General features: G+C 42.1%; 1 protein-coding gene across 1 annotated transcript; it reads left to right on the top strand.

The window, feature by feature from the left end:
* Window positions 1-709: 709 nt before the first annotated feature.
* Window positions 710-15806, top strand: car15 (carbonic anhydrase 15; the record flags this gene model as incomplete). Its single annotated transcript, XM_079524005.1, has 8 exons — window positions 710-770; window positions 1022-1198; window positions 1565-1710; window positions 1850-1942; window positions 2764-2830; window positions 2930-3090; window positions 3485-3632; window positions 15769-15806. The coding sequence occupies 8 exons, from the start codon at window positions 710-712 to the stop codon at window positions 15804-15806; spliced, it is 891 nt and encodes a 296-aa protein (XP_079380131.1).
* Between the last annotated feature and the right edge of the window lie 727 nt (window positions 15807-16533).

Here is a 16533-nt window from a genome sequence, read left to right on the forward strand (position 1 = left end):
ATCTTACAATGACTCATGACATATTAACTTTAACAGAGATAGTGATATCCTTTTTGGAGGCTATTGTTCAGAAATAAAGCTTCTTTGTCCGTGTAGGCCGCGTAGTGACGTATTGACTCTATCACATCATTCATCCCTGGATTGTAGACAAGTAACTACTGCTTAGTAATGGTCACTTGCAGCACGAAATGACCATGTAGCTTTGAATTTATATTTCTGTAGTGTGTTATTTTTAAGTTTTTAATTTAATACAACTGTTCACTTGTGAAGACTGCTTTTTAAATACATATATTGGTCGTCCAATGTAAGGGAGCTAGAGATATTTTTCATATCTTGTCCATTCTGTGATGTAGGCCAATATTACATTATACGTTGTGTTATTTAGGCCCTTACTAATTTAACAACATGGACATCCACCCTTCCCCATGAGCTGAATGGGTTAGTAGCACTTGTCACTGGACATCTGTGATGATGGGGGTTGTGGGGTGGGGTGCTCTCCCTCTCCTTGCATCAATGAGCCTGTTGAACAGAAAAGATCACTATACAGGCAATGACACACTTCACTGATCATCCCAGAAGAAAAAAAAGAAAGAAAGAAAAAACCGCTCAGCATTCATTCCCATTCCTATTTAAGCCTGACACTTTCACTGTGCTTTGTCTACCTCAGCTGCCTAGTAAGACTCACCTGGACTTGTGGGTCTGTGGAGTAATGTCTAAGATGATTTTGACAGCTGCTATTTTGATGATTGCCATTGCCTTCTCTGGGTCAGGTAACGACAACGTTGCTTGTAAGTACAATGGTTTGATCTGATCATTTTTGTAAACTCAACATATAAGTGAGTAAACAAATGATGTAACATGACAATGATCTTTATCCACTATCAATTTAGATGCCATTTCAGAAGACTTCTGTTATAATGGGAGCCATTGTGGTAAGTAACTAGCTTTTAACTACTGCCTCATTTCCTTTAATACAGAATGTATAAAAGACTACGTTTTCTTTTTTCTATTATATCTTCAGGTCCTTATGCATGGGGAGATAGCTTTCCATCCTGTCACCCCTTGCTTGAGGAGCATCACTCTCCCATCAATCTGGACTATCACATGACTAGAAATGATTCTCTGGAAGTACTGCATCTAGAGGGATTTGATACTGCCCAGACAGGTCAATGGACGCTTAAAAACAATGGACACTCTGGTAAGCTGTGTGTGTGTGTGTGTGTGTGTGTGTGTGTGTGTGTGTGTGTGTGTGTGTGTGTGTGTGTGTGTGTGTGTGTGTGTGTGCGCGCGTGTGTGTGCGTGTGTGCGTGCATGTGTGTCATGCATGTGTGCACGTGATGTGCATGTGTGCAGTCTGTGCACTTGGATTGTGAGGGCCAAATATCCTCAAAAGTATGTTGAGTTTGGTTAAATGGCATTTACAAGTGTGTGTGTGTGTGTGTGTGTGTGTGTGTGTGTGTGTGTGTGTGTGTGTGTGTGTGTGTGTGTGTGTGTGCGCGCGTGTGCGTGCGTGCGTGCGTGCGTGCGTGCGTGCGTGCGTGCACGTACACACACATGTGCACAGTGGTTCTGGAGGTTGGCAGTGGCATGTCAGTAAGTGGTGGAGGTCTCCCTGGCGTGTATCACACCATCCAGCTGCACTTCCACTGGGGAAGCCCGTCCACTAACGGCTCAGAGCACACAGTGGACAGACACAGATACCCAATGGAGGTACGGTATGGTGGTATGGTGGTCTCTACACGGCCACCACACTAGAGGTGCTTTTTATCGATCGACAAAGTTCTCCTTTTGAAAACTACAGATGTGACTTCACTTCCCTGTGACCTATGCCTCTAATTGTCACTGGCAGATGCATATAATCAACATGAAGGCCATTCATCCCAATTTGTCAGCTGCCTTAGATGACCCAACTGGCCTTGCAGTCCTTGGTTTCTTTATTGATGTAAGTTGAAATCTTTTTATCTAACCACTTCAAGGTAAGGCAAGGGTGTGTGTGTGTGTGTGTGTGTGTGTGTGTGTGTGTGTGTGTGTGTGTGTGTGTGTGTGTGTGTGTGTGTGTGTGTGTGTGTGTGTGTGTGTGTGTGTGTGTGTGTGTGTGTGTGTGTGTGTGTGTGTGTGTGCGTGCGTGCGTGCGTGCGTGCGTGCGTGCGTGCGTGCGTGCGTGCGTGCGTGCGTGCGTGCGTGCGTGCGTGCGTGCGTGCGTGCGTGTGTGTGTGTGTGTGTGTGCGGGTGTGCGTGCGCGCGGCGGTGCACTGAAAACCCACCTGTTTAGACTAGGGACTGATCGTTATTTATGATATGCACCTGGCTGGTGCAGATGTGATTTCATTTTTTATTTTTTTCTTGACTCCACCTCAGCCTCCAAATATTTTTTCGGGACCCCCCCTCAGACACTGGAAGAATATATATGATATATTTGTCTGTTCACTTCTTTCATCATGTCATCATGTATCTTCTCTTATGGGGGTATTTTCAGATGGGGGTCTGCGTCAATTACAATTTGGGGTTCTTGACATGAAAGTCTTTGAGAACCACTGCTCTATAGCAATGGTTACTACCAGAATAAAGAGCTATATTTATATTATTTAACACTTATTTTTTACAAGAAAAATATCTCTTGTCCGACCTTAAAGCCCTATTTTCAAAAGTATTTTTTTCTCATAATGTTCAGATTCATTAAAGTGGCTAACTAAACTGATTAAATTATGTACAGTTGTCACATCATTCTGCATACAAATCTTTACCTTTCCACTTTTCTTGCAGCTTGCTTATGCGGAGAATTCACACTTTGGACACATAGCTCGAAAACTTTCTTCTGTTACCTACAAAGGTCAGAAGAAACACTATAACACAAATAATCAAAACTGCTTCTGGTTTTAATGCTTATGTGTAAATCAGGCTATTTGTGTTTTTGTCCCTTTTTCACAAGGTCAAGCAACTTCGATCAAGCCATTTCCACTAATTAGCCTTTTGCCTGAGCATAATATGTCCCAGTATTACCGTTATCATGGTAGCCTGACCATTCCACCTTGTTCTCAAGTGGTCTTGTGGACCATCTATGAAGTACCCACGTACATCTCATGGACTCAGGTGGGTACCTCGCCCTATAAACAACTGAGCAACATCTATACAAGGGGCTAATCAAGACATTGCCCTAAACGGGTTAGTTCAGATTTTTTTGACTTAAAGCTGTAGGAAATACTTGCCAGTGGTTGCGAGTAGGCTACGACTGGAGAAACGGGAGAAACCATGGATGGACCATTTCCATGCGGCTTGTCTCCTAAATTGATCTGATCTCTGATGTAATCAAAACTTTCTTTTGGGCCCTCAGTGCCACGTACCTCTAATAGACATTCTCAGAATTATTTCATAAGCCTTCAATATACTTATTGATTAGTAGGCTAGCACATCATAATTTTAGCATTGTTATTATGAAGGTTTCATTTATTTATCTGTCCTAAGAACATGTTCTTTATTTCTTCAGTTTGACCAGTTTGCCTCTGGAATATTCGCCACAGAGGAGGATGCAGAGGATATGAATCCACTGCAGAACAACTTCCGACATGTCCATCCCACATTCAGTCGCATTGTGTACGCATCCAAAGATGCCAAACTCCTCACTGATACAGCTAGTAAATTCAGTAGTTCAGCTTCTTCAGTACTTATATTTCAAATAGCTTTGATGAGAGAATTTATCTGTGGGCTTTAGCGTTATGAGTTAATCCTTCTAAGTTGGCCATACCACCCAAGACCAAAAATATATAGACTATACCGGTATATAAAAAGGACAGATGCCAGAGGAAGTGTAAGTGATATGTTTTTGTAAAAACAACAACAAAGTATTAATCTCTATGTTCATTGCTACAATATTCTATATAAAAATCACACCCGTGCGAACTGAGCAGTGGAACTATACTTTTATTGTTATAGTTACTGTGTGTTATAGTTACATTGTGACACATGTGTGTGTTATAATACTGTGTTATAGTGTGTGTGGTGCCTTGGAGTGCCTTGGAGCCATGCACAGTTGTTGACGCAGACAGCTAGGGGTCAAAGGTCCTACTCAGGAGGACGGATAGACAGACACACATTGCTACCTGTCCTGGGCATTGGATATGGTGTGCCACCGCTCAAAAAGTGTTTGTTCAGTAACAGGGGGCTCCTCATATCTCCAAAGATGTACTAAATAAATAGATTTTTGACTAAATACCAAATACCAATTTAATCCAATCAGGACTCTAGGAGAGAAGATCCCGCAAAGATTATTGATCAGCTTCATTTTTTTATTCATCACTTACAATTTCATCTGTTTATCCTGTGTCCTGTGGGAGTTCTCTTTCCTGATTGATTGAATTGATATCCCGACCTGAAATTGTATTTTCTATTTATTAAGTGACTGGGAGACCTCTGAACAAATGCTATAGCATTGATTATTATCAGAATATCTATCTAACACTTAATAAACAGAACCCATGTATGTGATTTCTTTATGTTCTTCAAAATTATTCTTAACCCTAGAACACTAAACAGTAAACACGGGTGATTTTCACCCGGACAATTATATTTTTGTAATTTTCATAATGTTGCTGATGTCTGAGGTGGGTGGGTCTTTCCCACGTTTTTCAACAATTTTGCCTCCCTACTAATTAACACTCAGGATTTTAGTGTAGTGATACGTGCGCTCATTATGAGAGGCATCAGCTGAGAGCCCATACTGTCCATACAGCTTATTCATCCTCGCCACCCCCCTACTTCTGGTTATACCATCCTCCTCCTGTCACTGGCTCTGGGTGTAGAAGCTACATAGAGGCCACTCTGTCACCGTCCCTCCAGAGTTCGTGACTGTAAATCCAACATTATGGGACAAAGGTCACGCTGTAGTGTGAGGGAGGCAGGTTGTGAAAGACATAAGGTATTGTGTCCACTTTTAGGGGAAATGCTTTGAGGATCTAAGCTTTTGTGCTTAGGTCAGAAATCTCTCACAGTGCCAGAGATGGGCGAAAATACAGTATTTTGATACAAATACTGGGTTAAAAAAAGTTTAATCTTTGCAGTCACGTACATTTCTCCTACTGTAAATCTAATTAGTCGATTTAGCACAAAATGGGAATTCAAAAATGTGTTTTAAATATATTTAAAGATTTTAATTAATATATTTTTGTGACACCAGGATAATGACACCATCATACTTAGTGACCAGGGGTCTGTTTCACAAAACCTGGATTAATTAATCCAGGATTTAAACCCAAACCAGGCTTGTTAAATCCTGGTTCCGTACAGCCTGGCTTATTCTGTTCTACTAAAGCCAAGAGGCTTAGAATGGGCGGATTTATCATAAAGCCTGGCTGAATGCACAGCCTGGCTTTTCCTCACTAGACCCATTCGGTGGAACACAGCTGTGTAAATCAGACTAAATCTTCATTTAGTCTGATTTACTGATCCTTCTTCTTTGTGGGGTATTATGACAGTTGGCATCCTTAATAGTTGCATTACTGCTCCCTTCTGTAGCCCTATATCTCAGTATCTTTACGTATCTATTCCACAGACTTACAAGGACTTAAGCTTCTAAAAGAAATACTGCTGCTGTAATAAAAGAGAGAAAATACTCTCAATAGTGGATAGACTAACTACCTCAAAAATATAGTCTACATTAACCACTACTCTTTAACTTAAAACTTCATAATGAAATTGTCATAATAAATATAACATAATTCTTAAAATTGTTAGCATAATGATATTGTAGTGTTGTGATATTTGACTATAACTCCCTCCTCTGAGGGAGCTAACTTTGGGGAAGGGGGTTGTTTCCCAGACTGGTAAACCATGGGTGATGGGTTCAATCCTGGCTTTGGGCAATGCACTTCTTGGCCGTTGGTGTGTAAAATGTTACAATGTAGTACATATAGTAATGTTGTATAACAATGAGTAATAGTAACATTTAGTAATGTTTTCACTTTTACAAAAAAATATATACTATTATCGTCAAAAATCATGAAGAATTACATTCTATAGTAGGCTATGTTGTTTTTCATAATTTGACGATATTTTTATTATGAAAATAGTGAAAAAAATATGTTCATGGATTTTGACGATAAGAAATGATGACAATCTTGAAAAAGACATAGCCTACTGTACTATAGGATGTCGTTTTTTCATGGTGACGCTAGGCCTACTAATATAGATCCGTTAAATCTATAGGATGTAATCCAGGGCTGTGCACACACACACACACACACACACACACACACACACACACACACACACACACACACACACACACACACACAGAGATAACTGTTCAATCAACAGTGTATTACTAAGTGTGTTTTTTCTAAGTTTTACATGCTTATTCACTACTATCCCCCCAGCTCCCCACAACAGACAATTAAAGGTGATATTAATCATTTTATTAAAGTATAACCTTTACAATAAAATAAAAAATAAGAAGAAAAGGAAAAAAAAAGATTCCATAATGTTTTTGGGTGTAAAATGTTAGCCTGGCTAATAAGCCAGACCGAATCAGCCGTTGGCAAAAAAAATGCTAGTAAAATGTACCTCTGTAAGATGACATTGTGCATCATCTGTTGCTTCTGTTTTTCACTGGGAATCGGAAGCTGAGAAGGCATTTTATTTTTCCCTCTTGGAGGCAGACAACTCTGCCATTATAATGCTGCAAACTGTCTGTGCTTGCTACCTGAAAGCAGGTGTGGAACCTTATGCAGGAGCCAGGAGGTGTTTATTGTACAGTCTATGGTTGTGATGTGGACTTTGTGGAGTGCATTGACACCTAGTGGCTGAATGTCTCTATACTAGAGAGCAATGCAGACCATGGTTGTCAAATGTGGTTGGGGAAAATAAGTTGTAGCAGAATATTAAACGCGGAATTCACTGCTAAACCGACCCAGCAAAATCTAACATCCGTGGCATCTTGGTGAGTAGCCTACTTTATAGGCCTATTTGAAATCTGAACGCTTATTTACACGCTTTCTCTGTAAATGTAGCAGCCGCGAAAAACAGGCTGAAGTTGCTGCATGTTCCAGTGCTTGTTTAATTCATAGGCCTACTTTGGCACGACTAACCATTTTCAAACAAAAAGGACGTTTTTTTTCTCAACTGAAAAGTACGGCATTGATTGATTGATTGATTGATTGAAATATGTATTAACAGTTTGCAGAATTACAGTACAATTCAAGCACAACTCAATACAAAGACTGTTAACTGTGAGTGGCATTTGCCACATGGGGGTGCTGTGACATCAAACAACATCCCTGTCTCTCCCCCTGTTTCCTGTCACTCCAAATAAAGGCAGAAAAGCCCCAAAACAATAATAATAATAATAATAATAATATAGCCATACTGACTGACAGAGCTCAAACATTTAAGTAAGGAATTTCACTTGGTGAGTAATGAACCTCTACATAGTTTGATTCTCACACCTTTTGATATGCATCACCATTACCACACAGACCCCCATTTCGTAAAATACTCTATAGTCAGAGAGGTTACCCTGGCTGTAAGGGTCCATTTGATTATTTGTGCAATCTGAATATTTCAAACCCAGTGATTTAAATGGTAAGTTATGTTTTGTGTGGTGAAGCTTAAAGCTGCACTGTGTAATTTCCTCTCAAAGCTCTCACACACAGACACAGTTATTCAGTTTCTAGGTTTCATTTGAAATGGAAAGCTGGCAGCATCACCCCTTATTTATTTTTTGTTGGGGTGATATATGTAGGCCTGTGATCAGATGATCAGAAGTTGCTGTGGATATCATGATATCATGAATTGTTTCCTTTTATTTCATTTGTTAAAGCACATTGTGAATTGCTTTGACCCGTGCTTAAACGTAGTTTAGCCTTTTAAACCAGGCAGTCGTTCTCAAACCTTTTCATGACAAGGACCTCCAAAATAATATGTATTTGGCCACGGACCCCCATCTGAAAATGTTTTGTGCCAGGGACCACCATAAGTGTTTTAAAAAAACATCTAAATGATTAAAAATAATAATAATGATAATGTAGTAGTCCATAGTAGTTAGTCTTTCTGTTAAGCTTCTAGTTTGAGGATGGTACGTAACATTAATGTGCAAAGGAAATCTACACGCACAGTGCAGACAAGTGACAATTATAACCTCTTTTGTCCTTTTTTCAAGCATTAGAGACAGATGTTACATCTGTTCCTCAAGCCTGAGGAAGGTCGCAAGACCGAAACGTTGCTATTTATTTAATAAAAAGCTCTTGAACCAGCAAGTGGCAGTGTGCGGGTCTCCCTCCTTCTCCTACGTTACACCCCAAGTGTCCAGAATGGTCCTCCCAGAGAGAGAAGTGTTACAGAACGACTGAATGCTTATAATGTATGCTCTTTCATACGACAGAGTATAAATCCTCATTACGGGACGCTATAGAAGACCCGAGAGAGACGGTAACAACCTTGACAGAATGGAATGTAGTCACAAGACAAAGTGGACAAAGGATTTCTGTCTGCACAGACCATTAGCTTGAGAATGATATTAAGAAGTTAATGTTTTCCCATATAGCACACAAAATTATAGTATCAGACTCAAAGTTACAATGTTCCACTTCCCGTTACAAATGTTTATCATTAGTGCAATTTAGGGCTTTGCATATTTGACAACAGTGGTGGAATCATTACAGTTGGCGACACGTTAATGTATTAATAAGAGTGAGACTAATGAAAAGTGACAAGTCACCACAAGAACAGTGGATATGGACATATTATATCACTATTTTATTATTAGTATGTGTGTGTCATATCACTGTACTTTCTTCGAACTGTGCCCATTCTGCAAACTGTTAATACAATTTTCAATGAATCAATCATATCATATCATATCCAGTCTACATGGTTCTCCGAATAAACGGGAAGAGGGATGTATATATTTGTTTGCTGTACAGACATGGCTGTCATGGACACAAATGCATTAGTCAACCTTGTGCCTTCATTCACCCACATCAGGAATAATAGGAATGGTTTCAGCTCACAATACCTGGGAATGACTTTAGTTGTGTAGTCTAATTGTAGATGCATGTGCACCCACACTTGTGTTTGTGTGCACTGTATGACATGTATAATGCATGTCTGTGAACTCCAAGTGTAGTAAAGACGTGTGTGTGTGTGTGTGTGTGTGTGTGTGTGCGCGCGCGCACGCACGCACGCACGCACGCACGCACGCACGCACGCACGCACGCACGCACACACATAGTAACATGTTACTATTGTGTGCCATCCACACTAAGCACTACAACTATATATAAAACTAGAAAAAGTGCCCTTCTGGGCACAGGTCTCCACCAGGAGGATAGGAGTGTGTGAGATGTTTGGCAAAATGTTTAGGAGTAATATAAACATGTTTTTTTGTTTGTTTGTTTTTTGCAACAATTTTCTTCATTTTGTTGAGGATAGAATTGTGGATGAGCAGGACATGTGCAGCATTTTGAACGAAACGGGCCACTCCTGAAAACTTTAGAAGGCAATGTTAGCCAATCAGTGTAGAATCTGATAAATCCAACAGACTCGTCTTGATCACATGACTACAGAGATCATGTGTACCGATTTGCGTGAGATTTGGATGAAATCTGTGAGACTAACATAAGCAATGTGTTTAGCAGAAATCGGCCTCATGGTGGCGCTGTAAGCAGATGTGGAGGGATGCAGGGACAATGTTTTTCCATGGCCTCTAGGGAGTGCGCATACATAAGTTGTATACAGATTGATGAAGTTATAGCTAAAAACAGAAATTGGCCTGTTATAGCGCCACCATGAGGCTGATTTGGAAAATAATGAGTGGCATGTCGTCCTTGGCCTAGTGGAAATGTGCGTGCATCATTTCACGGAAATTGCACACTGTTTGTGATTTGTGGCATTTTGTTCGAAAGGGACCAATCATGTGAGCTTTGGAAGCCAATATTAGCCAATCACTATGGAAGATGGGAAATTGTGCAGATCTGTGTTGATCACATGACTATGGAGATAGTGTATACCGAATTGTGTGATGTATGGATAAAATGTGTACGAGTAATCTACAGAAATGTGTTTTGCCTAAATCGGCCTCATGGTGGCGCTATAACAGGCCGTTGAGGAATATTTGGGGCAGAGGTTCGTCGTTGGCATCCATGGAGTGTGTGTGCAAAGTTTGGCATGGATCGGGCCAACGGTACCGGAGATTAGCTGATAACGGACGGACGGAAGGACGGACGGACGGAAGGAAGGACACACGGACGGACGGACGGAGTGCAAAACATACTCTCTCCCCATGCCTTCGGCCTGGTGGAGACAATTAGAAATGTAAAAATCATTCTAATTCAAGGGGATGGCAGAGTCCGCACTACAAGTATAATAACAGTTCAAGTTATAGTGCTTGGTGTGGACGACCCATTACTCTTGACCAACTGCTGAATATGAGTGTAGGGTGGATCGTGGCTGATTGAACCACTTCCCGCAGGGGTCACACTTGACCTGAGTCAGAACTAATTACACTCTGAGCTGTATCACACACACACACACACACACACACACACAGACACGCACACACGCACGCACGCACGCGCGCGCACACACACACACACACACTGAGGGAGAGACAGCGCAAGGTTTGTTTTATCTGCATAAGGACAGATCAAAGTTGGTTTTATCTCCTCATTTTTTATCTGTGTTGCTTCGGTGAATCGGTATGGTTACAAGTTACAACTAGGCATGGCAGGCACTGTGATGTTGTGTGGAATAAAGAGTACTGTGATGTTGTGTGGAATAAAGAGTACTGTGATGTTGTGTGGAATAAAGAGTACTGTGATGTTGTGTGGAATAAAGAGTACTGTGATGTTGTGTGGAATAAAGAGTACTGTGATGTTGTGTGGAATAAAGAGTACTGTGATGTTGTGTGGAATAAAGAGTACTGTGATGTTGTGTGGAATAAAGAGTACTGTGATGTTGTGTGGAATAAAGAGTACTGTGATGTTGTGTGGAATAAAGAGTACTGTGATGTTGTGTGGAATAAAGAGTACTGTGATGTTGTGTGGAATAAGAAGTACTTTGAACCAAGAACCTTGGCTGTTGTCTGTGCTGCCGCTGAGCCTGTCACAACGAGAAGCATGGATCATTAGTAAACAAAGCAGGGGGAAAGGATACACGTATCCTTGAGGAAGAAAACATAATCTGTAGTATTTGGTCAGGGTGCCTATGGATGATTCCTTTTCTACTTCTACATTACATTACATTACAGTCATTTAGCAGACGCTTTTATCCAAAGCGACTTACAATAAGTGTATTCAACATAGGTAGGGAACAAAAACTACTAATCACCAGAAGTTTTTAGTGCATTTTCTGCAAAAACAAGCAACCAAGAGTATACCTAGCGCTAAGGTAAAAGTGCAATATATCAGCTACCTATTTCCTTAACCAGATGAGACAAAATAGCTAAATCAAATGAGCATGAGCTAAAACAATTAAGTGTATCGACTAAACAAGATCCAATAAACAATACAACAATAGAAAACAAGCGTTCGTACAACTAGTTAACAACAAGTAGGTCAGGCAGAGAGGAAGGGTAGTGTTTCCTGAAGAGGTGGGTTTTCAACCTGCGGCGAAATATGGGCAGTGACTCTGCTGTCCTAACATCAGTGGGGAGTTCATTCCACCACTGTGGGGCCAGAACAGAAAAGAGTCGTGACCGTGTGGATCGGCCAGAAGGACCCTTGAGTGACGAGGCAATCAGTCGCCCCGAGGTGGCAGACCGAAGTGGTCGGGCAGGGGTGTAGGCATCGACCATAGCCCGGAGATAGGAAGGAGCTGTTCCTTTCACTGCCCTATAGGCTAACACCAGGGTTTTGAACTGGATGCGGGCCGCTACGGGGAGCCAGTGTAGAGAACGGAGAAGGATGGTTGTGTGGGAGAACTTGGGGCGGTTGAACACCAGACGAGCCGCAGCTTTCTGAACAAGCTCCAGAGGTCTGATGGCAGATGCCGGAGCACCAGCAAGGAGGGAGTTGCAGTAGTCCAGGCGGGAGATGACGAGAGCCTGGATGAGCACCTGGGCTGCCTTCTCCGTGAGGAAGGGGCGAATCCTCCTGATGTTGTAGAGGAGGAATCTGCAGGACCTTGTCACTGATGCGATGTTTGCCGAGAACGTCAGTTGATCGTCCAGGGTCAATGTACTTCTATATGAAAAGGTCAAAGATAGGTCATACTCTTCAAGCATCTTCAAAGTGTTTGACCAGTTCTTCCAGGGATATAATAATTATTATTATATCCCTGGAAGAACAGCTAAAGAATGTTGTCCCTTGTCACAGCTAAATTATCTACTTCAGCCATACACATTTCGGCCATTTGAAAATAGCAGATGCAACGCATTGTGAGCTTGTAGATCTGCTATTTTCAAAAGTAAAACAATTTGTTAACATTTGAAAACTTTAAATGGGACATACTGTATAATGTGTATACTTTATTAAGTACATTTTGATGCATTTGTTGAATTCCAGACATTTACTTGTAACAGAATATTTCTATATTGCAGTATAGGCCTATTGATACTTTTACTTAAGTACTTTTTCCACCACTACAGGTTGGTCAGGTACTGTGCAAGACTGAAGTCCCAGGGTTCCAGGATGTGTCATGCCTGTTTCCTGTTCCGGTTCAGTTTCCCATAGCTTCATTGCGACAGTAGGTCGCAGTTTACTATGAATTTCATGTTAGTCAGTCCGTCACGCCTCGTGACATGTTCCATATATGGCGGTTTCCATATAATAAAGATCACAACAATGATCACGACACTGACCATCAAACCCTGGATAGCCATACATGGAGAAGACTGGATCTATGGAGCCGGCCAGCAACTCTACATCTGACTTCACAGACACCAGATTAATAGTTTAACTCCTGCTTCTTAACTGTGCCATATTAAGAAGCTCTGTTGTTTCAGCACGACCTCGCCCTTTAGGGCTGTGATGTGTAATCTGCTGGATACCCGGGACTAAGGTTATGTACAAAGTTGTTGAAATGCCCCGCCAATCCACCATGGAGGATTGAAACCCCCATTCTCCTCGGTGGGGGTGTTAGAAAGGCTCCAAAGATGGCTGAAAGAAGTTCTATCATTCCTGCCTCTGGAGAAGCTCAGGTATAGAGTGGACAGAGCCCAAAATAACTTTGTCCTGGCTTGGAGTGCCTTTGTGGAGTTTGTTGAGGACTTTCCATTTCAGTGAACTGTAATCCGGACTGTGTCCGACTGTCCCTGTCTTGACTCTTTTTGATCTATGATTGTCCGCTGCTTTGTCCCACCACTTTGTTTTTGTTTTTGTTTTGTTTTTAGCCTAGGGGGGAGGGGGGAGGGAGGGGGGGGTTTGTATATGTTTGTGTGTTTTGTGTTTTCTTGCATACATGTGTATTGTCATGTGAAGAAATGTAAAAATAAAGTTTACAAAAAAAAAAGAAAGGCTCCAAAGATAATATAAGTTGATTACAAGTAAGACGCGCAAACGCGCGAAGCGAACGCAGCTCGTAAATTGCAATAACAATTAGAATAAATTACGTAGGCCTTTGTTCTTTTTTTAGTTTTCTACTGTGTGTGTGTGTGTGTGTGTGTGTGTGTGTGTGTGTGTGTGTGTGTGTGTGTGTGTGCGCACACGCATGCACGCATGCAAGTGTATTTTTTTGTGTGTGATACAGCTGCGCCCTCTGGTGGCGGGCGGGTGACAGACAGACAGTTCTGCCCAGGTTACATAGTAATGGCTCACTGGTGTTCAGAGCAATATGTACCTGCATGCCAAGGCATACAGTCCTGCCTTGATCCCGCCTCTAGCTGCCGCTGATTGGCCAGGCTGTTTGGTGGCCGGAGCATCGAGTCTGCCTGAGAGTTCCCAGATGGGAGCAGGAGGGGGGGAACCCAGTGTACTCTCTGCTGCCCCATCTGGCGGAGTCAGGTTAGTACCAGTGTGCGTCCTTGACAAATGTAAGTTCATTATTGCATTCAGTAATGTCCGCTGTATTCATTTGCCATGATTATTAGAGTCCCTGCAGTTTATGTGTTTATTTAATCTCCGATGCTGGTTTGATTGACAGTGATTGATTACCTCGTTCCTTCATGTCAATGTCCTACATTGCGTGCTTTAACACTTAGACTGCGTTGATTAAACTGCCGTGTTTCAAGCCTCCCTGCTAGGTTTAAAGTTACCTTTGAACAGCCACTGCACCGACCGCTGAGTTGCTTGTCATGAAAATCCACTTTAAAACGGTGAAATCGCTTGTTGTAGTGTAGAAAAGTATTCCATAGCGGCGATCACAACAACAGACGGGACAGCGCATGGCTTCCTGCAACGGCAGCATCTCCTTTTTAAACAATAGGGACTCAATTTCCCATAAGCCTTTGCACACCGGCATGATGGACCTTTTTGCGATGATGTCATCAAAACGCATCTCATATCCCTCATATCCTTATACTCTAAGCTCATATCCCATTCTGTCCGGCTCTGTGGTCAACCATAGAGTATATAAAAGGATAGAGACTGAACTGGCGCGAAGCTCTGCCCCCCCAGCTATTCATGTCAGTGGAAGTTGCTCAGTGGCGTTTTGAAGCACCCGGAAGACTGCCGGAAGTACCGTCTCAGAACGTCTACTTCCGCATTTGACCACCAAATTTTGGTGGTCAAATGCGGAAGTGCAACCGAGCGCTCAATGTTAAAGCCCAGCTGCACGGGGTTTCCCGGTCATGAATCCACGGGTCCGCCTGTAGTCCCTCCTCCTACCACTAGGGCCCAGAGCTTCAACGTTGAATAGCCTCACTGGCCCCTTGTGGTCAACCCCCAGAGCCTAGTCCTTCCACGCGCCAGAATAGTACCTCCCAGTCCCGGCAGAGGAGTTCAGGAGGAACGGATTGTGTAGCCCTGGTTTTTCCCTAATGGGACTGATCGAGGGTAGCTACTGGGACGTAAGTCGGGACCTGATCAACCCTCACTGAGGATACGTCCCAGGTGCATCCATGAGATGTATTTTATTTTAGTTGTAGCATGTTAGGTCTGTGATTTGTTTGGCCATGTGTATTTCACTGGCGTTGCAATTGCGCAACATCCCGCAGCACGGTCAGCCCTTTGATGTCCAATTAAGCCACTTTAGTGCAGATTTAGTCTGCAGAGACTTTACAGTATAAAGGGAGTTATTGATATATGATTGATCTTATTGGGCAGCTTACAAGGAAGGGTGTGGTGTGTACTATGTTGATGATATTAATGTGATCCAGTTAGTATCTTGTGATATTGTATGGTATTTGTACTCAATACTACTCATACTCATACTTATTGTTTCCTGTCTGTATTAATTGCAGAACCACACATTGACACATTGTCATTCGCACTCAGTGCTGTATCTACATTCCCATGCCATGCCTGTATACCTGTGCCTACAACTACACAGAACCAGTCCCTGCTAAATTCTAATACAGTCCTTTCCAAGCCCTATCTAACAGGTGGGCAGGAACTTAATTACCCCTGCGCCACCTGAGCGCCACTCAAAATACACAAAATGAATGTGTATAAAATGTGTGGACTTTATGACTGGATTCATGCTCTCATTAAGGGAGGGAGGGATCTTTCCCTGTCATTCTGCACTGTTCTACTCAATTGAGAACCTCTCTACGGCCTATTTCTCCTGACCTACACTGTCTCCCTCTCAGTTTTCCTACTGCCTGTGTCTTCTAGTTATCTAGTACTGTCTACCCCTCTATCAGCTTTCCTAATGTCTGTCTCCCCTACACTTTCTCCCTCTCAGTGTTCCTATTCTTTGTCCCTACGCTGGGCATTGATTGATTGATTGATTGATTGATTGATTGATTGATTGATTGATTGATTGATTCATTCATTCATTGAATACTTTATTAGTTAGAAATGAAAACATTATGATACAGTCAGACATTAAGTCTAAAAGGATAACACAAAAGAAAAGTCCCAGGGACTTGTTTCCATTGTTGCAAAGTTTGCATTTGCTCATTAGCCTCAGACCATGTTGTGTCCCTGTCATGTGTGTACTGACATTTCTAGCTGCCCACAATGTCTCACCTACGTACTGGACTCTAACCAAGAGCATCCAGTGTGTCTTTGATCTTTGAGGTTTGATTGGTTGACTGGCCTGCCGACACCAGTGCAGCATCTATGTTGCCATGGACATGGGATGCTAGACATTTGCTCAAAGCCATGAGCACTAGAGTGCTAAAATACCAGAACACACTTTTTATGCTTTCATGTCTGGGAAATGAAAGCATACAAGAGTTTTATTTCCTACAACTTTCCATTTCTGAATTTAATGGCGTGTATTAGTGATGCGTGGGCCGGCCCGTTGCCCGCAGGTCAGGGTTGACCCAAAAAAGGATAAAAAAGTATTCCGGTACCTGCTATCCTGTGTCTACTGTCTACTCCTCCTGCTGAAACCATCAGCTTGTTCTGTTGTTCATGATAGTTCATCAATGTGTTGCTTATGAAAGGGCGCTTTAGCCCCTGCCTTTTTGACCATTGGAGAAAAGTGCCCCCTCCGTTCTGA

The sequence above is a fragment of the Electrona antarctica genome (assembly GCF_951216825.1).
Source record: "Electrona antarctica genome assembly, chromosome: 16".
In the NCBI taxonomy this organism is placed as follows: domain Eukaryota; kingdom Metazoa; phylum Chordata; class Actinopteri; order Myctophiformes; family Myctophidae; genus Electrona; species Electrona antarctica.